Raw genomic sequence first — 24,849 nt, 5'->3', positions numbered from 1 at the left:
TCTGTTAACCATCCGCGCTTATAGGTACTCAAGCCTGACCACCTGCACTCTGTACTACCACCTGTCGCCACAACGCCCACTACTAGTGTCTCAATATCTTCTTCTATGTGTTAACACAATGACATATTATCTGGTGCTTGCCTCACCTGTCCAACTCAGGAGTTATGCTCAAATGGTTGAATACCCTGTTTTATACCCCGCACCAGGTAGTAATTTCTACCAACTTGTATTCTGCTGTTCTTCAAAGAATGTTTGCTTCAGGATAGCCTTAGCAAGCACACACACCCTCCCCTCCACCCCCCCCCCCCCCCCACTTGCCATTCCTCATCCCTTGCGCATACCTCTCCCCTCATTCCCCTCCCGCGAGACATTCATTACACCGCAGATAATACCCCCCTCCATCACCCAACTAGAGAGAAGCGCCATTTAAGTTTGTCGACGTCACACGCATATCTCTCATTCCTTGCTGGACAAGCCATGTGCTCTTCTCCCGTCAGTCAGAAGTTTGTTTACAACCAGTGTGTGTGCTTCTGTCGCACAGCGGCACATTCTAGATGTGAATCTTTTCGTATTTAATGAACTGATTATAAACTCACTGCATTCTTTCCTTTTTTACATGAATTTTTATGAATAGGATGAGGAAAATTAGGCTGTTTTTTCACTATGGACAAACATTATCATTATCTTTTCTAGAGTTTTGCCTGTGTGCTTCCCCATGCCTACAACTTTGTTTTACAAGCTTATTTTATGCCATATGACAGTACTCTGATAATCTCAAAACTGTAAACGCTAAGAACAGTTGACAGGACATAAATTTTTCTTGAACTTTGTCATTTTAGAGTAAAAATAAGGCTGTAACTGATCTTCACTGTCAACTGTTGTCCTTCAGAATTTCTTGTTGTGATTTTAGTTATAGAGAACAGTTTGTTAATAATTATTGTAACATGTTTGCAGAACATTATGGTTGAGTGGCACTACTGGGAAAACATTAAATCCATGTGTTCCATGTTGAGCACTAACTTATGAGAATTATTGATTATAGCTTCCCATTATTAGACCTATAGTATTTGTTGTGCAAACTAGAAACCATTTAGACCACAACATGGTCACATTTAAACTTGGTTAATTTTTATGTGCCTTACTTTTAACTAATTAATTTACATGTAAAACTAAATGATGTACGTGAGCAAGTGAGCAATATTATCCCATGAGGTAATTTAAAATGGGCTTTAAATGAATAGGTGTGTCTTATCTTTTGCTTTTCTGAGATTTTCACTACTATTTGGCTGTATTGGCCATTTCGAATGAGGTATCCAAGTTGAGGTAGTGATAGCACATCAGATGCTCTGGCTACTTTACGTTACAATTTTTACAGTTGGAACTACTGAGTAATTTTGACCTAGGTGTATTTTTTCACTGTCTTCTTCTCTTACTGTGTGTTCGTATGTATTCCAGTACACCATATTTTGAAGGACGATTGCTCTGTGAAGTAATTAAGATACTTGAAAGTGAGAAGGTAGTATTTTGGTATTAGATATTCATGGCTTTTGATGTGTACCAGTACCTTTGTTATTCCTTAATTCATCCATAATTCCAGTATTTTACAAGAAAACTTTTGTACCTTGTATTTTAACATGAGTTAATGTGGTTAAAGATTTTCGTGTGATTTATGGAACATCATCTCTTCAGCTTGCTAATTGCATCTTTCATTCAACTAAAAAGTGCTAATATTTTGTAGCCTGTGAAACTCTGTGCTACTATTATCCATAACTAATATATGGAGGATATAGCACAATTTTACTTTTGTTATCACTCTTTTTAAAAGTACTTCACCCAGTTCTCACACAAGTCAGACGTTAACAATTGCATTAAACTGATTTATTATGTTTTTTTACCCAAATACTTGATTATCCTAGAACTGAGTATTCTGTCATGTTGTTGATGCATTTTATTTTGGTATTAGTTCCACTATCTAGCAATGATATTAATATTTTCCAAATAATACAAATAACACCTGTAAATCATTAAAAGATCAGTGGTTTAAATGCGAACATTTTTAAGTTAGGCATTACCGTGACTGTTATTGACATTAAATGAACCAACAAGTTTTCTGTTACCAGTCACCGTGCTTATTCAGTTCGGCCACCATCTACTCCCTATGACAATGGGTTTATAATGCAACAGCAGATTAGTAACAGATTTTTTTCCCTGAACGTAACAGAAACCAAAATAGTTTATTCCTCTTTTCTGAAGCTTTCTGGTAAGATTTTAACATCGTATGTTTTAAGATCTGATTATATGGATTCAACTATTACAGGAGATATTGTATTGTAATTTGAATAGTTAATATTTTATTATTTTCTTAACTCATGAAATTTTATTAACTTGACTGCATTTAAGTCCCCTCCCACTTACATACACTAAATGAAATATTGTAAGAGTTCCCTCCCATAGTATTAAGGCCCCTACTAGGGCAAACCATCTTTCCGGGGAGTGACTAACACCGTTTTGTAAACAGTGTTTGTCACCACTTCTCTGGAAGGGGGAAGGTATGTACATGGTGCCAGCCAGTCAAGGAATATTTTTGGAAATTGATTAAAAAACTTATTTCAAAGGCGCAGTGAAATCTTTACAAGTTTTCTCCCAGAGTGACTTACGCTGTATCTACATATGATACAAGTTGCCTGTCTTGCAAAACCGAGGCAGTTCTGTCCAGTTATAGCTGCTGACAAGAGATGCCCTGAGACCTCTGCTGAAACTGCTAGCGAATTCACGCCATTGGTTTTAGCCAGTAGCCTGTGTGGGATGCAGGTCACATGTGTGGATGCTGGAGTGTTTTGCAGTATGGAACACAGTTGCCTCTCTCTCTTGTAATCCAGACCTCGAGCAGAACAGACGTCTTTTTGGAAGGCAGAGCCTCTGGCTCTGCTTTTCACGACCAGCCACCACTGTAAGTTAACATGAACCACTTCCCCTTCCATTGCAAATTTCAATTAATTGTTCAACCTCCTAGACTGGCCTAAACCTGGTAACTTCTGACCCTAGGTGCCCCCTTGAACACCGTACACTGAAATATATCCTCTTTATTGTACCTAATTTCCTGTTTTGTCATTTAACGGCAGCCCTGGATGCCCACTCTCAAATCCTGAGCGCTCGACCTCCTGCACACTGTCATCACGAGGCATATGTAACAACCTTCTGCTCCCTTCCCCGCTCGTAAACATTAACATTGACCGAGTGAGGTGGCGCAGTGGTTAGCACACTGGAATCGCATTCGGGAGGACAATGGTTCAATCCTGTGTCCGGCCATCCTGATATAGGTTTTCCGTGATTTCCCTAAATCGCTCCAGGCAAACTCTGGGACAGTTTCTGTGAAAGGGCACAGGCGACTTCCTTCCCCGTCCTTCCCTAATCCGATGAGACCGATGACCACATAGTTTGGTCTCTTCCCCCAGACAACCCAAACCTGTTAATATTGGTGACCACAAGTGGGCTCATATACATTAACACTGGTGCCAGAAGTGGGATCATATACATTAACAGAGATGAACAAGGCCCATCACTGCAATCTGTGGGCTGCCTTATTGGGGGCTCAGTCGAATGGACTGAATGACAAAACTGACAGCTTGTGCTCTATAATGGGTTGGAATTTGGTGCCACACAAGGTTACATGAAATTTGGTGAATGCATGCACAATGGCCAGAGTCTCCTCCTCAACCTGAAAGTAATGGATCTATATTAGATGCTGAGTTTTGGTTGCAGATGCCAGTGGCTGCTCGGAGCTGTCTGCATTCTGATGGGTGAGAACTGCCCCCACGCCATAATGGGATGCGCCTGTAGTCAAAACCAACAGTTTGTTGGGATCAAAAGTAGATAGATATGGTGGTGACCTGAGGCAGTCCTTTAGCATGCAAAGGCTTTGTCGTAAATCAGACAAAGGAGAGGAGAAGGTAGATAGGGTGTGCAATAGTGGACGTACCAAAATGGACCGATGGTAATGGGCAATTTTACTGAGGAAAGCCTGCAGTTCGTGCAATGACAAGGGACGCAGCAGGTCCGTAATGGCATTGACCAGACTCACCAGGGTTGGACACCCTGCCATGATTTGTGTGGCGCAGATACTCAAGAGAGGGTGGAAAAATTTAGACTTCTGTAGATTGGAAGGCAGACCCAAAGCCTGAAGTTTGTCATAGAAGGCCTGGAAATTATGCAGGTGCTTGCTCCTAGTATGTCTGGTAATGACAGTGTCATACAGGGGCTGAAACTGTGCAGAATAGTGGACATGACGTGTTCCAGATAGCCTTGAAAACTTTCAGAGGCACTTGCCACACCAACCATTAACTATTGGTATTGATACAGGCTGACAGGTGTATTAAGAACAATGATACACTTGGACTCTTCATCCAGGAGCAACTGATGATATGCTTCGGGAAGACCACATCTGGAGAAGAAATGACCTGCTGCTAAGCATGTACACAGCTCTTCGGACATGGAAATGGTTGTGTGTCGACCGCTGACTGTGGATTTATGATGACCTTAAAATCACCGCAAAGTTGCAGTTTATCAGAGGGTTTCATCATGATAACAAAGGATGTGACCCATTCACTAGAAGAAATGGGAACCACAACCCCAAGAGATATGAGCCACTCCAGCTCCACCTCGACTTGCGAGTGGAGGGCTATTTGAATCTGCTGAGCATGAAAAAATCTAGGACAAGCTGACTACTTCAAGGTTATGAGAGCTTTAAAGTCTGTGGCACCCCCTAGGCCTTCTGCAAAGATATCCTGAAATTCAGAGCAAATAGATTCCAATGACTGATAGGACATCGCCAGATACCAACTGTATGGAGTCCGTGACTGAAAAGCAAAAGACCTGAAAGATGTCAAATTCAAAAAGATCTGCTGAAGTAGCATCGTGAACAACAACAAAGGTAATAGGCTGAGTTAATGATCAACAGGTAACGTCAGCTGTGAACTGACCAAGGAAAGGGATTTGCTGTTTACCATATCCTCATAAGTGCCTGTTTACCAGTGACACCGAAGGAGAAGAGCCAAGTTCTGAATATGTCTGGGATTAAAGCAGGGAAATTGCTGCACCGATGTCCACCTGTAGGTGCAGCTACCAGAAAGAACCAAAACCTCTATAAAAACCTCCTTGGGCTCCTGACTGGGAACAAGCCCTGACAATGTCACTTCCTGGCTATCCATGTCCATGTTCTCTAATTCTGTGTTCTGTCCTGTTTAGTGGCAGACTACCGCAATGTGGTCTTTTCTCCAACACTTACAACAGACGGCCCAGCGCTGGGGTCACTCTGATCTATCGTGCTGGGAGTGACAAGACAGACACAATGGCAACAGGGAATGGTGGATGGAACACTGTTTACGTGCTACACAGAAGCCACCAGACTGGCTGGCTTGCACCGCTGATACGTAATCCTCCCCGGATGCTGCAGACACAGCCGTGCCACTGCAATGTCGCACCAAGCTTCCAGTTGCCCACCAGTGGCACGTGAGATCTCATATCGGCGGCATGTGAGATGTCATACGACTGGGCAATGGGCAACATCTCACTGAGGGAAAGGTTTTCTAATTGGAGGGTTCATTGCCAGACCTCCCTATCCAGGGCAGAATGGATGACATCGTGAACCGTGACATCTGCATACGACTCTTTCGACTTGGAAGTGACAAAATTGCACTTGTGACTAAGGCCGTGGAGGGTAGCGGCCTATGCATGATAAGACTGACGGTAATGTTTCTTGCATTCACAAAATTCGACCCTAGCGATCACAACATGCATGCAGCAGTGATGATAGGAGGACCACAACGAGCACAAATTGTCAGAAGACAATGAAGAAGGTTCCTGCTATGCGGCAAACTGCCACGACACCTGATAGGTAGCAGGAGAATCCAATGACAAAAACAGTGCATGACATACCTCAGTACCTGTAGTGTGAAAGGCACGGAAAAGTTGCCATAGGCGGTGTCAGTATGCTTCCCAACCTTCCACCGCCTCATCAAATGACAGGTACAGAGAAGGAAACATAGCTGGAGCTGAAGGGGGAGAGAGCTACACAAGCAAAGCCTGTTGCAAGACTGTAAGAAGTTCCACCTGTGGTTGCACCAATGTTTGAAGCAGGTCTTCCATGTTACAACAAGAAAAATGTCACAATCAAACACGAAAAGCAACCGCAGAACAAAACACGTACAAAACAACCCTATCTGTTGCCAATGTGTTCTGACTACAAGAACACACGGATAATAACAAATATAACACTTTATTACTTCAAGAATGTTGGTACAGGAAAACACCTGCCACAGAGTACAGTGACTACTAGTCTGAGACACAAAGGCCAAATGTCAACACCTGACTGAGAGCAAGAGTGGCCTGACCCTATGCTATAAGCCATTGGCCGGCAAGAAGAGTGCACTATGGAGAGGCTGCAAGTGCATCCGAGAGTGGAGGCCTCTGTCAGTGACAGCATCTTGCGACTTCCGTAGTGTGCCGTACAGCTGTGGGTGCAGATTGCAGGTGTGGAATCTTACGCAGATCACTACAATGTCCATCTCTAAAAGTGTTTCTGCACATGCTCCCACTTCATAGGAGTGGTTGATGCTATCACATGGTGCAGGCAGACTGTGTGTGAAGAAAATCTACAACCAACATATAAGAAAACTGTGATCAATCTTGCACTGACAATGATCAATGATGCATCAGTGTCAGGAAAAGACTGAACTTAGCCCCTGCTCCAATGTCACTACCAACTGTCGACATCATAAGCGGTACGGAAGATGACACCTGTGCTCTACCAGTTAATGGAGGCAAAGAAATACATCGTGAAACATGCAGTGTGCTCACCAGGGCTGTACCACCACAAAGCAACATCTCAAAGGCAGAAACAGTGAGTGGATGCCAGTCAAGTGATGATCCAGAGTTGGTCATCCTATTTGCTGACAAAGGGAATGCTATAGTGCTGCTCCTGTGCTCACAATGTAAACAGAGAATTTATGGGCTTCTTGATGATGCACTGACAGGAAAATGGGAGGAAATCTGACAAGTCACCTCCAGGGAAAACCATCAAACATGCCAATACATGGCCAGAATTGTTTCAACTACGCGGCAAAAGATTCGTAGGGAAGCCCTTCCATATTCTCCGTACAGTCATAATCTCTCCCCATGGAAGTTTCATATTTTTGGAGCCCTGGAGAAAGACATTCATGGCCGTTGATTTGTTTCAGTCGAAGAGGTGCATGCCTGGGTACAATCATAGCTCCACTGGCAACAGCAAACATTTTTCAATGAAGGCATGGACCATCTTGTCTCACACTGGGGTAAACTTATTAACAGTTATGTTGATTACTTTTGAAATAATAAACAGTTTACTTAATTTTTACCATCTGCCTCATTTTCATTTGATTACCCCTTACATTATCATCATTATTTTGCTAGGGACATCTATGACGACATTAAGTTTTATTACATCTGGCAGTGAACTTAGCTTTCTTTGAAACCCAGATTTTCTTCATTCTTTATGAGTGAGCCTGCTTTGGTATTTCTAAACCAGGTCATTGTGGTTTGGAGGTTTTGAGTCAAAAAAGGAGATCTTCTTGGTTAACCTGTTCCCATCCATTCATTTGAGGTGACCATAAAATTGTACCTGTATTTTGTGGATTGTCTGCAATTTTCTCTACTTTGACAAAGATGTCTTTGTTTGATCTTTTTTGGTGGATGCCACTCTTGTAATTGGATCCCACATCTGTCATAATGATTCTGCACTCTTTTCTCTCCAGTTCTTTGAAGAGGCCTTCATTTGTACTTAGAGATAAGATTTTGGCTGCACATGTAACAACTGAGTTCAGAACCATTTCACTGTAATGTATCCTTGTGTTTTTGAAATGTATTTTTTGTTGTAGACCGAATGTGACATTTGGTAGGCTATTCCAAGTTTCCATATTAATTCCTTCAGTCCTTCCTTGTCCAGTCCATTTTTCACACTGATCTCATCTAGGTACTTGGATTATTCTACTCTGCTGTTGTCTCCACAATTGTCTAGATTTTGAAAGGGGGAGGAGCATCTTTGAAATTAGCCATTACTTCTGTATTTTCAGATGATATCTGCAGACCAGTTTGTTTGTCAGTTTCCTTTACCACTTCAATGTGAATCTTAGCAGTTTCTGTGTCTTGTGACAGAATGGCTACATCATTGCAAAACCTAGACAGTCTACCATGACTCCTTTGGCTTTAGTCCCTAGTATCATCAAGTTGTCAGTTTCCATCAATCTTGTTTGCCAGGTCATCACAATATTTTAAAGAACACAGTTGAAAAGCACTGAAAACAGCCCACTGCCTTGTGTCACTCCTGTTTCACTCTCACAGGCATCCTAGGAAGTTTATCTTGGACCAAGAACAAGCATTGTCTGTAAGGGGAGCGACTGTTAAAACTAAGCTTTTGGAAACTGCCACAAGTGGCACTTTGTGCTTTTTATTGACCAGTTTTGCTCCTCAAATGAACAAGTGCATCATCAGAATATACAGTTTAAAGGTGGCTAACAGCATTAAAGATTGTATTTTAAGTCAGCTGAGAGCTCTAAAGATTAAGCTGGCTGTAACATAATAGTTAAAGTTATGTTTAAAGTACATTTAAAGTACAGTAAAAGAACGATGATATTGACAGAGCCAAAGATGAATTTCATCTTTTGCACTCCCATTGCCATCATTTACTTTTGTACTTTAAACATATGTTTAAGTACTATAGTACAGCCAGTTCAATCTTTAGAGCTGTAAGCCAACTTTAAAGGCAATCTGTAATGCTGTCAGCCAGGTTTAAACTGTATATTTTGATGATGCTCTTGTTCATTTGAGGAGCAAAACTTGTCAATAAAAAATACAAAGTTCCACTTGTGGCTGTTTCCGAAAACGTACTTTATCTTGGAGTTTGTATCCATCATGGTGGCTCTAATTAATACCAGCAGTGTAAGGTCAATAAATGAACTGACCTGTACTGCTTAGACCATAGAGTATAATATTCGGTGAAGATTTTGAGGTTATGGATCCATTTGGCTGTATAACGACCTTTCCCAAGGCTGTCTTGCTCTAGCTCTATTTGATGCTCAACTTGGGTTTTTAAAAATTCCAGAATGGCAAGTGAGAGAATTTTGTAAGTTACCAGCAGCTCTGTAGTAGTTGATGTTTTTCATGTTGCCTTTGTTGTGCAGTGGATACTTGGGGGTTCTTTTCCAGTCTTCAGATAGTGTTTCCAGAATCCTATTTTTTTTAAATTAATTAATTTGCTGTTGCTAGATTTCAGCTGATTCTTCAGGGCCGTATTTCCACAGTTCTGCAACTACTGAGTCTTCTCAAGGCATTTTCTTGTTTTTTAAATGGTCAATGCGGCACCTGATTTTGCCTTTGTTTTAGACGGTCTGCACTCTGGGTACCGGAGAATGGGTTTCTTGATCTTGATTAGACTTTTGGGTTTATCACAATTTAGTAGTTTCTTAAAATAATCTGCTAGACTGTTATGATTTTATTCATTTGAAGTTGCCAATCATACAGTCGTTTCACTGAAAGCATAGTCATGGTGACCCATGAGTTTCCTTCAAAATGTCCTGTAATACTTTCTGCTTTCATTTCTCATAAAGTTTTTGTCTATTTTTCACAATAAGTAATTTTTCAAGATTCTCAGTTTCATATAAATTACATGAGTATATGACTTTTCGTTTTCTTTCTGACAGAGTAAATACAAGTATGTAAATTATACTGCTTGGGTTTTGAAATGTATTTGAGTTCTCAAATATCTACAAGCACTTCTCTTAGAGTAACTACAAGTATGTTTTAATACTCACCTGATCAAAATTTTTTCAACCGGTTTACGTAGTAGGGAACAACACTTTATTTCTGACCAAGTCCTAGTAACTGGCGAATGCTGTTGTAAATTCTGAGTCACAGAAACTTTTCTTGGCAGTACATCCTTAGTAGAAGGCCTCTGAGGAAATGTGAGATGAGCTACCTGGTCTCTCAGTTGACCTACAATCTGGAGTAAAAAGAAATTAAAACTATTACAATAATAGAAGAATTTACAAAACTTTAAAGAAACTACATCTATTAAAAACTTAAATATGGCAGAGTGTTCTTTTGTCATACTATGTGCCTTAACAACCTGTGTGTATTAGTTGTGAGCAGTCATGTGTCTTCATTATGAAATCAGGTATATACTACAAGAGAAACTAGCTACTCCCAACGATCTCTAAAACACACATATACTGTACACAATTACTGCTTCAATTATTACAGATGCACCGTTCATTAAGTGACTTTTCACATTACTTAGAGAACTCAAATTACCTGGTAAATGGAATATAATGTCATACTGGAGAACTAAACAAAACATCATGAATAAATTATTTCAGAATTCATAATTACTCTGATAAACCTTTAGAGGGGGCTTTCATATTCAAAAGAAATAACTCCTGTTCCCTCATATATGAAAACATCTTCCTCTTCATCTTCATGTACACCTATCTCTATATCGACACACACACTCTGCAAGCCACTGTACAATGCATGGTGCAAGGTACCCTATATCAGTACTAGTCATTTCCTTTCCTGTTCCACTCACATATAGTGTGAGAAAAACAATGACTGTCCATATGCCTCCTTATGAGCCCTAATTTCTTATATCGTATCTTTGTGGTCCTTGTGTGAAATGTATGTTGGCAGAAGTAGAATCGTTCTGCAGCAGCTTAAAATGCTGTTTCTCTGAATTTATCAACAGTGTTCCTTGAAAACAATATCACCTTCCCTCCAGAGATTCCCATTTGAATTCCTGAAGCTTTTCCATAATACTTGCATGTTGTTTGAACCTACCAGTAACATATTTCGCAGCCTGCTTCTGAACTGTTTCAATGTCCTCCTTTAATCCAACCTAGTGTGGACCCCAAACACTCGAGCAGTACTCGAGAACAGGTTGCACTGGCATCCTATGTGCGGTCTCCTTTACAGATGAACCACACTTTTCTAAAATTCTCCTAATAAACCGAAGTCAATCATCCTCCTTCCCTACCACAGACCACACATTCTCATTCTGTTTCATATCACTTTGCAACATTACACCTGGATATCTACATAACATGACGGTGTCAAGGGCACTTTGTTGTGAACAGCAGAGTAATCACATAGATGTAGATACTATTAATGCTGTATCCAAGCATTACGGGTTTGTTTTTCTTCTTTATCTGCATTAACTTACATTTCTCGCCGGTTGTCATTCATCACACCAACAAGAAATTTTGTCGAAGTCATTTTGTACCCTCCTACAGTCCCTTAACTTCAACATCTTCCTGTACACCACAGCAGCATACCACATACTGCTGCCCACCATGCCCGCCACATCATTTACGTACATAGAAAATTATAATGGTCCTATTACACTTCCCTTGGGCACTCCTGATGATACCCTTGTCTCTGAAGAACACTTGACACAAAGGACAACATACTAGGTTCTATTACTTAAGATGTCCTTGAGCCACTCACATATCTGGGAACCTACTGCATATGCTTTGTTAATAGTCTGCAGTGGGGCATTGTGGCAAATGCTTTTGAGAAATCTAGAAACATGGAATCTGTCTGTTGCCCTTTCTCCCTAATTTGCGTGTATCATAGAAAAAAATGGCAAGCTGAGTTCTGCATGAACAATGCATTTTAAAACCATACTGATTCCTTGACAGAAACTTTTCGGTCTTGAGGAAATTTATTATACTCGAATTTCAAATATGTTCTATATTTCTGCAGTAAACCAATGTTAAGGACACTGTTCTGTAATTTTGTGGGTCCGTTCTTTTACTCTTCATATATACAGGAGACACCTGCACTTTTTTCCAGTCACTGAGGACTTTTCTCCGGGTGAGAAATTTGCGATAAATGCGAGATAAGTATGGTGCCAATGCTGTAGGGTACTCTTTGCACAACTGAATTGAGATTCCAATTGCACCTGGCGACTTTTGTGTTTTCAGTCTTTCAGTTGTTTCTCTATGCCAGGGATGCTTATTACTATGTCGTCCACACAGGGGAAATGACAGCACATTTGTACAATTCTCCTGCATAAACAATTTCTTACATGCAAAATTTAAAACTTTGTCTTTCAGTTTGCTATCTTCCCACTGCCACACCAGACTGGTCAATAACCAACAGGTTGGAAGACTTAGACCTGCTTAGCAAGTTTACGTAGGACCAGAATTTTATCAGGTTCTCAGCCAGATCTTTCGCTAAGGTGTGACAGTGGTAGTTGTTGTATACTTTCCACATGGATCTTTTCATTGACACACGAATCTTTAGTAACCTTTGCTTGTCATCATTTGTGCATTCTCTTTTGAACTGAGAGTGCAACAGCCTCTGTTTCCTCCACATCTTCTGAATTTCATAATTAAACCATGGTGGGTCTTTTCCATCCTTAACCCACTTACCAGGCACATACTTCTCAAGAGCATGATTTACAATCTGCTTAAACTTTGCACATAATTCCTCTATGTCCATCATACTGACACTAAATGATTTCAATTCATTGTCTACCAAGGAGAGGTCCCCAATGGTGTGATCGACTATTTGACACTATCTACAAGTTGATGTTGGTTAAGATCGCATGTATTACACGCTGCAGCTCTTCATCCTGATGGGCCCCTCAGAATTTTGTGTGACACTTAACAGCATTAAAAAAGTTGTACTATTTGGTGTGCTTGGGTGGTGTAATAGATAGGATAATGGCTTCACATACAGGAAGTTATGGGTTCAAATCTCATTAGGGGTTGTAAAATTTGTTTTTATTTTTAAATTTGTATCAAAATAACTTTGATCATCATTTTATTCAACTAACTGATTTAAATGTAATTTTTAATTCCATTCTTTTGTCACATAATTTTAAACATATCAACTTCATCATTTGCTCTCATTTCTCTTCACATCATTCTTTCTCCACCTGAAATCTTTGTTGATGTGTTTTTAATGAATTTGATTTATTAATTTTGATTTAATTTCTTTTGTTTTATCACCCTGTTTCTTTTTTGTTTGTCTGTTTCTTTTGTCCACATTATTGCCTTCATTATACCTATTTCTCATTTTATTTGAATTTCATTTCACTTAGAAATCCATCTCTCATTTAAATTTTCATCTGTGTTACTTTGTCCATAGTGCAAAAGGTATTTAGGTTATGTTTTAAATGCTTGTATGACAATTACCATGCAAAAAATACTGCATATCTGGTAACAAAAATACATTTTTAACCTGCACAGACATAAATAGATTATTTCATCTTTTGTTTTATAACTGATAGACCAGAATTTTCAAGTAATTTAATATTATAACAGATAAATATAATTAAATTTGTGTTCACAAAAACTCTGATTGGAAAATGAATAATATAAAGAAAAAATGAAACAAATGAAACAGTTCATACAGTGATTAAAATGATGCGACAAATGAATAGAAATAAAAAAATATATTTAAACCAATTAAGTGAATAAAATAATAAACAAAGCAATTTTGATAAGGATTTAAAAGTAAAAAATAAAATTATGCACCGTATGAGATTCGGACCCAAACCTCCTGTATATGAAGCTGTTACCCTATCCATTACACCACACAAGCATAAACAATGCAACTTCTTTTGTCGCACGAAATTCCGAATTATTTTTATTTTTCTATTTTTTTATTTTTTTCTGTCATTTACTTGCAAATGAGAGCCCACCAGGGTCAATGGCTGCAGTGTGTGATACCTGGGATCTTAACTTTCATCACCATATAGATAATTTCAAAAAGTCGATCACACTGCTGGGGACCTCTCCTTGTAAGTGATATGCTAACTACTGCTTATCTGCTCTTTCTAGCAGGGACTCTCTCCTAGAATTCTTGTCTGATTTATAAACATCTGCATACAATAGTTGCTATGATGACATCATGATCACTAATTCCCATCACTCTACTGATGTCATCTATAAGGTACAGTCTGTTTATAGCTACAATGTCCAAGATATTTTCATTGTGTGTGGGCTGCTGAACTAGCTGCTCACAACAGTTTTTGGATAATGTGTTCAAATGAACTTCACAAGATTGTCTGCCTGTATCCTCTGCAATGAACCTATAAAAATCCCTGTCTATATTTAGTAGGTTCAAGTCACCTCCAACTGCTATTGCATGACCTGGGTATTTATGCATTACTGACCATAGACTTTCTTTGAATGACTCCAGAACTGTCAAAGCGGAATCAGGTGGCTGGTAAAAACATCCAACAATTAACTTGGTTTCACCTAGACCTGTTATACATGACATCTACATCTACATCTACATGGTTACTCCGCAATTCACACTTAAGTGCCTGGCAGAGGGTTCATCGAACCATTTTCATACTACTTCTCTATCATTCCACTCTTGAATGGCGAGTGGTAAAAAGGAACACCTAAATCTTTCCATTCGAGCTCTGATTTCTCTTATTTTATAATGATCATCATTTCTCCCTATGTAGGTGGGTGTCAACAAATTATTTTCGCATTCGGAAGAGAAAGTTGGTGATTGAAATTTCATAAATAGATCTCGCTGCGAAAAAAACTGCCTTTGTTTCAGTGACTGCCACCCCAACTAGCGTATCATACCAGTGACACTCTCACCCCTATTGCACGATAACATGAAACGGGCTGCCCTTCTTTGCACTTTTTCAATGTCCTCCATCAATCCTACCTGGTAAGGATCCCACACTATGCAGCAATATCCCAGCAGAGGACGGACAAGTGTAATGTAGGCTGTCTCTTTAGTGGGTTTGTCGTATCTTCTAAGTGCTCTGCCAACAAAGCGCAGTCTTTGTTTTGCCTTCCCCCACAATACTATCTATGTGGTCTTTCCAATTTAAGTTGCTCGTAATTGTAACTGTGATTGTGGGGTTGGCTGTCTTTATTTGCAGGAAGTTTAAGGATATGAGCACCAGTCCAGTACTAAATGAAACCTGCTGCAGGGTTCAGTGAGGTAACTCCACTGTCATACACAATTTTGACCTCAATAGAGACAATATTTTTGCCAACTGCAAAAAATGCTCCCTCTCCTATGGTGGCTAATCTGTCTTCCTGATATACGTTCCATGACTCACTATATATCTTTGAGCTTTCTACTTTGGGTTTCAGCCATCTCTCGGTCCCAGGAATAATTTGAGCATGATAACTTTCCTGTAGAGAGGTAAATTTTGGAACTTTGTTATGAATACTTTCACAATTTACTTATAAAATTTTTACAGTCAAAGTGCCTTTACTCTGAATATCGTCTGATTTCGCTATCTCCATATCGATTGCCGAGTGTTCATCAGAGTACCTCAAACTATCACCTATCCAGAAACTCCCATGCACACTCCACAAGTACTCTGCTTCCTTTGTGTAGTACACTCCTGACCCATCCAGGAGAGCCCTATAATTCCCCACCTGATAAAGCAGGTCCAGAAATATGCAGCCAAGATGGTAACAGAGTCGATGAAGCCTTTGGTCAAGACCTACCACTTGGCTCAAAAAAGGACACTGATCAGCTCTGGGAACAATGCTGCAAATCGTGAACTCATGCATGGGACTAGTGGCCTTCACCATCTCCACTAGCTGCCTGCATGAACTGAGGATGGCTCAGAACCTATGCAACAGGTGTCACTGACACTGAGGGTGTGAGCCACAACTTGCTCCTGACAGACATACCAAGTGCATACGGATTTCTTTCCAGTCCTGAACATTTATCTTCCTAAAGGGCTCCATAACATACCTAACATTGGAGCTCCTGGTAACTAGCAAAACCCTTGTGAATGTAATGTCAGGCTCCAAACTGACTGACTGAATTCATGGACAAAACATGGCATTTTAATGCATTTGATTAGGACCAATTTCTCAGGACCAGACATACAGGACACTGCATCTTCAAAGTCATTATGCCACTAAGAGTTTCATGGATCATTGTTTCAAAAGTGAACCCTCTAAGGACCTGTAATCCAGTAAAACTGTGATCACTGCAGTCAACAAAAATAGACAGACATCAAAAGATGACTGGGATCACAGCCAGAAAGCTTACAAACTGCAGCAATGGATGCAGTGCTGGACAATAGAAAACATGGAAGCACCCACAATTTACATGCAGTGCCCTTTTCCTGTTTGAGTTCTGCTGCAAACCACACTTCACAGAACACAGGGCTTACAAAGTGCATTCAAGTTCTAAGGCCTCCGATTTTTTTTTCTAATTAACTACTCACCCGAAATCGATGAAACTGGCGTTACTTCTCGACGTACACATTTTTCACAGCGCTGACACCATGATTCCATGGCAGCGGCAAAGGCTTCTTTAGGAGTCTGTTTTGACCACTGGAAAATCTCTGAGGCAATAGCAGCATGGCTGGTGAATGTGCGGCCACGGAGAGTGTCTTTCATTGTTGGAAAAAGCCAAAAGTCACTACGAGCCAGGTCAGGTGAGTAGGGAGCATGAGGAATCACTTCAAAGTTGTTATCATGAAGAAACTGTTGCGTAACGTTAGCTCGATGTGCGGGTGCGTTGTCTTGGTGAAACAGCACACGCGCACCCCTTCCCGGACGTTTTTGTTGCAGTGCAGGAAGGAATTTGTTCTTCAAAACATTTTCGTAGGATGCACCTGTTACCGTAGTGTCCTTTGGAACGCAATGGGTAAGGATTACACCCACGCTGTCCCAGAACATGGACGCCATCATTTCTTCAGCACTGGTGGTTACCCGAAATTTTTTTGGTGGCGGTGAATCTGTGTGCTTCCATTGAGCTGACTGGCGCTTTGTTTCTGGATTGAAAAATGGCATCCACGTCTCATCCATTGTCACAACCGACGAAAAGAAAGTTCCATTCATGCTGTCGTTACGTGTCAACATTGCTTGACAACATGCCACACGGGCAGCCATGTGGTCGTCCGTCAGCATTCGTGGCACCCACCTGGATGACACTTTTCGCATTTTCAGGTCATCATGCAGGATTTTGTGCACAGAACCCACAGAAATGCCAACTCTGGAGGCGAACTGTTCAACAATCATTCGGCGATCCCCCAAAACAATTCTCTCCACTTTCTCGATCATGTCGTCAGACCGGCTTGTGCGAGCCCGAGGTTGTTTCGGTTTGTTGTCACATGATGTTCTGCCTTCATTAAACTGTCGCACCCACAAACTCACTGTCGACACATCCATAACTCCATCACCACATATCTCCTTCAACTGTCAATGAATTTCAATTAGTTTCACAACACGCAATTTCAGAAAACGAATGATTGCACGCTGTTCAAGTAAGGAAAACGTCGCCATTTTAAGTATTTAAAACAATTCTCATTCTCGCCGCTGGTGGTAAAATTCCATCTGCCGTACGGTGCTGCCATCTCTGGGACGTGTTGACAATGAACGCAGCCTCATTTTAAAACAATGCGCATGTTTCTATCTCTTTCCAGTCCAGAGAAAAAAAATCGGAGGCCTTAGAACTTGAATGCACCTCATAGAATGTCTACAGGAAAAACAGAAAAATACTAAATGGATGGATGGATGAGTCATGATACATGCTGACACATGCAGGAAGGGCAGTGGTTATAATGCACCTTGTAAAATGAATACTTTGGTGTGACGAAACAAATTTCCTTACATTCATTTCGGCTCATAATCTTACCATCAGTTTTGTATGACCAAGGTCTGATTGCCATCAGTTAATTTGCAGTTTTAAATGACTGTTTTCATAGCTCAGGCAGCGGCTCAACCACTTCATTACGAACAGCCTGTCAAATAGACGCCATATCTAGAAATGCCTGTCTACCATGTAAAGGAAGAAATGTAACATAATAGTAAACTATTTAGCTTTTTAGTATTCATTAGTGTAAATAAGTGTTTTGTGTCTAAGCAGTGAGCATAAGGTACTCATATTTGTAATGAACTGCTGTCTTAGTACCTTCCATTCCTTTCTCTTGTAGTATTTCATCCCCTACCACAGCAGCATTTGCCCAAATAACTTGTAGAACTTTTTTCCAGTTTGTTTAGTGTAGTAAGTTTGAATTCTATATAGCTTGATTCAATAAAATCAAACACTGAAAGTCACCTCTAATTCCTTTTGTTTACTGTTTTTAGTTAATTCTGACCAAGACAGAGAAGAGTGGGAGAAGCAAAAAATTTACGAGTTTTGCTTGTGGCAAGTGTTTCAGTGGGGAATGTAGAGTGGTGGTCGCTGGAGAACTTCTTGTGACCTGCTCTTGGTTTTGCAGTCTTGTAGCAGGAACAGCATAAGAGAAGAGCACAAAAAGAATATTATTCCTTCAAGCACAGTTTCAGAAAGCCATGAAATATTTAGACAGGCTTAGGAGAGGTAGGTGGAGGTGGAATAAAACCAAGAGCTGGGCAATGGCAGTAGATAGAAGATCTGGCAGAAACAGCCTGCTATCAAGTAGCTTCATATTAAAAAATTTAAAATAAATAAATAAATAAAATTTACTTCATAAGCTGTCATAGTCAAGTGTAGGATAGCAAGAGCTATAGTGGGTCAAATGTGCCAGAGACTTTGAATATAAGGAAACAATTAAGATGGAGAAGAGAAGGGACAAGAAAGTTCTGTTGCTTGGTAATAACTGTGATTGTGGGGAAGGGTGTCTTTGTTTGTAGGAAGTAGGAAGGATATGAGTACCAGTCCAGTAGGACAATGAAACCTGCTACAGGGTTCAGTGAGGTAATGGATAATATGCATTGGTACGCAAAAGTTAAGAATGAAAATATCCTTTGCATGTTGTCTCACTGTCAGTTAACATAGCTGATGAAACATGGACCATAAATAAAAGAACTGAAAGGTACCTCGGGGGAAAAAAAAAAAAAATTACACAATGATACGGACAGATACGGCACATTTATTCAAAGACAATAATTACCCTTCAGTCACTGTGATCGGATGGTCCCCTGGGCATTACAAAAGGTGAGACATGCGAGATCACCAAGGACAGCATTGCGTGCTCTGGAATGTGCACCAATGCTGGCCACAAACTTATTTTCATTTTTTTATTCGGTTTCAGGCATAGCACATTTCACCAGATACAATTACTGCACATACTGATACAACAAGGTCATTGATATGGGTTCATTGCAAAATATATAACATAATTAAATGAGATAAGGAGTCAAGGCCACAAGGTTGGTAAGGAATTCTCGTGATATGGCACTTCTTTTCTCCACCAGCACAGTTGACAACTACTGGATGGTCATTAGTGCATGTGAACTTGCTGCAATACATCTCCCCAACATGCCCCACGTACGCTCAATGGAATTCAAGTCAGGGGAATGGACAGGTCATTCCATTCGCTGAATATCCTCTAGTTACAAGTGCACCTCCATCTGTGCAGTTCAATGCAGTCATGCATTGTCATACGTCAAAATCAAGTCAGAACTGATGCTTCAGTTCTGACTTGAGAAGACGTACATGGGGAAGGATTACAGTGTCACAATAATGTTGATTGGTGTGTGTAAAGTGTTCAAAGATTTGGAGGTCAGTAAACCCACACCTCCCAACACCAAAACACATAGACCACCAAAACAATCATGCTTGACAATGTTCCTGGGTACATGGGAACACATAATGCACCCAGATATATTGTTCAACATGATCATTTCAATGGCCCAAGTGTTACTGCGTGGAGAGGCATTATGTTGCATGGACATACTGACCTCCAAATCTTTGAACACTGTACACTCACTGGTCAACATTATTGCGAAACTGTATTTATTCCCCATATGCATATTTTCAGGTGTGCAGTCAGCCCTGATGTCATTTTTATGGATGACAATGCACGGTCAGATCAAACTGCACATGTGGAGCTGCTCTTTGAATGAGAGGATACTCAGCAAATGGAATGACCTGCCTGCTCCGCAAGCTTAAATCCCTTACAGCTTGTGTGGGATGCATTGTCAAGACATATTGCAGCATGTCCAGATGGACTATGGCCAGCCATCCAGCAGCTGTCAACTAATCTAGCATCCAACCTGGGAGCACATTGCAGAGCATTCATTGCCACCTGTTGTGATCACACGCCTTATTAGAACAATGTCCCACTTTTTGTAATATCAAGGAGAGCAACATAAATCACGATGGTTTAAGTGTAATTATTGTCTTTGAATAAAAGTTTCATTTCTGTTTGTCTCATTAACCATTTCTTTCTGTTACCGTCTGTACAATACTGCTGCAGTTCTTTCTATGTATGGTCCAAGTTCCATGGAGATATGTTACTTGGCAAACGCACATGATGTGAAAGTTACTTTCATTCTTAAGTTTTGAACACCAGTGTAGACCCACTGTTACCTTTCAAAGGAGGAACATTTAGTGACATTGGGAGGGGTGGGTAACAGTTTGAAAAGGGGTGGCCATATAATGTCAGCAGTAACCTGCCAATTATAGCTTCTAAGACTTGGGGCACAAATATCTATTTTGTCAAGTTTTTTGGCTTCATGAACGGCCATCAGTAAACAGTACACCGAAGTATAAGTTAACACTTGTTTAGAAATGGCTAAGAGATGTTTTCAGTCACCCTGGTCATTATTTTTATTCACTTTTGGAATTACAAGTTTATTAATTACAAAGGTTGGATAAAAAGTAGTGGCAGCACTACTGTAACATGAAAGGTGTGCATCAAATGGCCTGCACGCTATCTGTAGCTGATAGCAGCAGGTCAGATGAAATAGTGCAGTGAGCGGTAACAGCTGTGCTTGAGTCAGTTGCCTTGTGTACTACCTGAAAGTGTAGGAGGGCAGTGCAAGTGCCTGAACAGTATCTTTAGGAAGTGGGGGTTGGAGATATTGGAACACCCACAGTATTCACCCATTATGAGTCTATGCAATTAAAATCTGTTCGCCAAAATGGAGGAACTTCTACACGGCACGCACTAAAATGCAAGAGAAAATGTCATCCGTGGCTTAAGCATTCCTTGTGTGACATCAACACAGATGGACATGCTGACAGTGTGTACTGACACCCACTTATGTGGGGGGGGGGGGGGGGGGTGATAGAGATGTGGGGTGATTATATAGAGGGTGTCTAATACAGTGAACATCTGTCAATAAAGTCTGATATGAATTGTAATAGTGCTGTCACTATTTTTTATCCACCCCATGTATGTTGTAAAAATATACGCCACTCACAGTCTTTGACTACCAGGACACGTAGTCATCCCCTAGGCTACTTGTGTAATTTATAACTCATGCCACTGCCACAGGAGAAAAAAGGAGCCCATACTGTGGGCTTATCATTGGCCCCCACTGTCACTGAATTTCAGTATATAGTGTGAATATATGAAGCAGCATGGGTTTTCAACCATGTAGACAATAGTACATTACTACATAAGTTAGAATACTGCAGTACTGGAGGCAAGGCATTCAGTTGATTTCAGTCTTATCTGAGTAGCAAAAAAAATTGCTTTATACTATTGCATAGTGGGAAATGGGCTAGCATCCAACTGGGATGTAATGTGGGATACTCCTCAGAGTTACAAACAAGGACCAATTTTTTTTTACATCTATACATTGATCAGCCAAAATATTCCGACTACTACTTATCTCACAACTGAATGTCATCTATTGGTTACAACTGAATGGTGTCTAGTGGTTTTGTGGACAAGTGATGTAGTACGGGAAGTGTATAGGCAGAGCAGAGACAAACAGGGCCACAAATGGGAATATCCACTGGCTTATGTGACTTTGACAAAAGGCAGATTGTTATGGTCTGGTGCCTAGGAATGAGCATATCAGAAATGGCGAGGCTAGTTGGTTGTTCACATGCTACTGTCATGACGTTGTAGGATGATAAAACCACAAGTAGACGACAAGGTGTTGGATGTTCATGCCCCATCACATAACGTGCTCTGAAAAAGCAGAATAGGTGGCAAATCTTTACACAGAGTACAAGGCTGACGCAGGCACAATGTTTTGGAGAACGCTGTCCAGCATACATCGCTGAACATGGGGCTCCACATCAGATGATCCCTACATATTCCCATGTTGACATAATAACAATTGTGACTGCAATGGAATGGTATCGTCGAGAGTGGACCTCGTTATACCAGGATGACAGTAAGTGAGTGGCTTCACGAAATATACACTGCGCCACGGACGGAGGCCAGTGGGGGCAGTTTTATGCTATAGGAGACATTTACCTGAGCTTCCGTGGGACCTGTGGTAGTAATCGAAGGCACCATGACAGCTGTTTACTATGTGAATATTACTGTGGATCACCTGCATCCCTTCACACTTAGTGTCTTCTCTGACAGTGATGCCATCTTCCAGCAGGGTAACTTGTCTGTGTCACAAGGTCAGAATCATGCTACAGTGGCCTGAGAAGCACAATGATCAACTCACATTGTGGTTCAATTAGCTCATGTAGGTTGCTCTGGCAAACAATCCTCATCAGGGAACAGCCAAAAAGCGGCGAAGGTGTCACACTCTTACTTGTGACATCAACCACTAAACAACTCTAGATTCAGTAAAATTTGTTGTAGCTTTGCTCAACTGCAAGCACCCTCAAGTTGCTTTCTGCTGTCTGGCTTCTGCGAAGTACTGCTGTTTCTGAGACAAGTGTCATGAGTTGTCAAGCAGAGCGCCTGCAAGTAAATCAACTGAGGAAGGACAGGCAGACAAGCCCCAAACTAAAAATGTTCAGACTTCCCATCAAAGATGAAGAAGAAGTGGATTTTTAATTCAGCTGAATGAATATATTAGTCATGTCACTAATTTTGGGTGTTACTGGGTGATAAGCAGGTCCATTGCAGCTGTATGTGAGGCAAGCAGGCAGGTGCAAAGGTGCTGATATGTAATTTCACAAGTGAACCAGTTTGTACACTACAAGGCAACTGGGCCAAGCCACACAATTGTGGTGACATTACCAGCCTTCACAGTATCTCCGTACCATTGAGACATGATATGTGTTGACCTGAATGTGCCAGTAATCAATGTATATGCACAACAAGCATGCTTTTAATTACTACAGATACCCTCTGTTTCTAGCACAGATATGCACAATCTGGCACCACCCTCCACAACATCACGTCTACGAAAGTCTCCATCAAGTTATGGGCCAGCCAGCAGCCGACACCAGTCTGGGTGACCATCTCCATCTGATCAGTTCACGGTACCAAGTCTGAACCTGTGGACTTAGAATGACGTGACGGATGAGCTGTCCCCATACTCCATGGTGACAACCAACCTCCTGGGTTGAAGGGCAGTGGTTTGCAGCCAGGCTGTTGTAGCACTGCCACCATCCATCTGCACTAGGGTGAGTTTCTAACACAGAAGCAGTGGATGTCTATGAGAATTCAGTGGACAGTCACATTGCTGAGATTGCTCACTCAGGGCTACAAAGCGTTAACCCAAGCATGCACTGCCGAGTGGGGTAAACAGTGTCAGCAAAGCAGGACATACACATCAAATGGTCATCTTGCACTGTGATCTTCCAACATCAATGGTACTGCCGGCAGACTACACACATGCAGAGGGCATATCTGGAGCTGTTGTAGCACATCAACATTGTAACTCAAGACTAAATAAAATATGTTATATCTTGCAGCAGAGTTTTTCTAGCCAGCCCTTGCCAGTAACACTACCTCCACAACCCGACAAAGGTGCACCCCTACACCACAGCAGCCCCAATCACCGTGGGTCACTATGGAATTAATAAAGAGCCCTAAGCACTCGATCCTGTCCAAATTTAGTTGATGTTAGATTTTGATATAACACAGGAACTGCACTTCCAGCACAGGAAGCATATATCATTTTTAAATGAAACCATTAATGCAACTAGACTGTATGTTTTTGTTATTAATGTATTTCACTATCACGATTTCAGTTGTAGAGCCATTTTCAAATGCAACGTGAAAACAAACCAATAAAACATACTGATAACAAAGTGCAAGGCATAACGTGATAACATTAAACAAACACCATTTAAGGTGCATTATTTCAGTTTTCACCTTGCACACGAACACAGCTCTACAGCCAAAATTGTGATAGTGAAATAAAAAATACAAATTTACAATCACATGGCAGCAATTATTTCATTTAAAAAGTATATTATGGCTGTGGTCCCCAACCAAGGAACAATTACATCTGTTGTGACCAGATGAAACTACTTTTGTCCGGTTCTTTTGGGTTGTTTGATTGCTCAGTGGGGTGGTTCACAGGAACTGTGACTCTCGAAATTTTAGTTTTCTGTATCAAATTAATGAATAAAAGATTTATTTAACTTTGATAGGCTTCTTTGCTACAGGAGTATTGGATAATTTACAAATGTCATTCAGTATGAAAGCATCACAAGCTGCACTACCTAATAAACTGTTCTCTCACAGTAAATCTTTGACATTTACAACAGTACAAGTTCATCTGAAACTTTCACAACTAGCTCAGCCTACATATGATGTAGCCTCCTTCAGATGAGGTCATGAATTGGGGCAGAGCTCCTCCCAGCTTCACTCTATACTGAACTCAGCACGAGGGTGTTGCAGTGCTGAGGGGAAGTGTGGTCCTCAGGAGTGCCTCCCATATGTCGTTGCGGATTGCAGGGAGCCCCTCACTAAGTTGTGGTATCGATACGCACTGCCGACTTCAGTGTGGCACTGCAATCTGTGCATGACACCACAATATCATTCCTATTTTTTAAACCCGGTGTATACTAGAACGAACAGAAATGAATACGAGTGAACAAGTGTAAACCCTTGTTTACACCACACCAAATGGAAGTGATCAGAAGTGAACAAGCATTCACAGGGAATTCGCCGGTATTCACTACCATTCATTTGTGTTTATCAACAAGCATTTACAGTGGAATGGAGCCAAG

At 40.8% G+C, this 24,849-nt stretch overlaps 1 protein-coding gene across 1 annotated transcript in view; it reads right to left on the bottom strand.

The window, feature by feature from the left end:
• The window catches only part of LOC126184062 (KICSTOR complex protein SZT2-like), a 218,434-nt gene that overhangs the window by 59,625 nt on the left and 133,960 nt on the right, over positions 1-24,849 (bottom strand). Inside the window, exon 15 of the mRNA XM_049926422.1 lies at positions 9,843-10,030. Within this exon, the coding sequence (XP_049782379.1) occupies positions 9,843-10,030 (188 nt within the window). The remainder of the gene's footprint in view (positions 1-9,842; positions 10,031-24,849) is intronic.

Source organism: Schistocerca cancellata, chromosome 4, assembly GCF_023864275.1.
Source record: "Schistocerca cancellata isolate TAMUIC-IGC-003103 chromosome 4, iqSchCanc2.1, whole genome shotgun sequence".
NCBI classification, from domain to species: domain Eukaryota; kingdom Metazoa; phylum Arthropoda; class Insecta; order Orthoptera; family Acrididae; genus Schistocerca; species Schistocerca cancellata.
The sequence above is the reverse complement of the archived record's forward strand: the minus strand, read 5'-3'. Positions and strand labels throughout refer to the sequence as shown.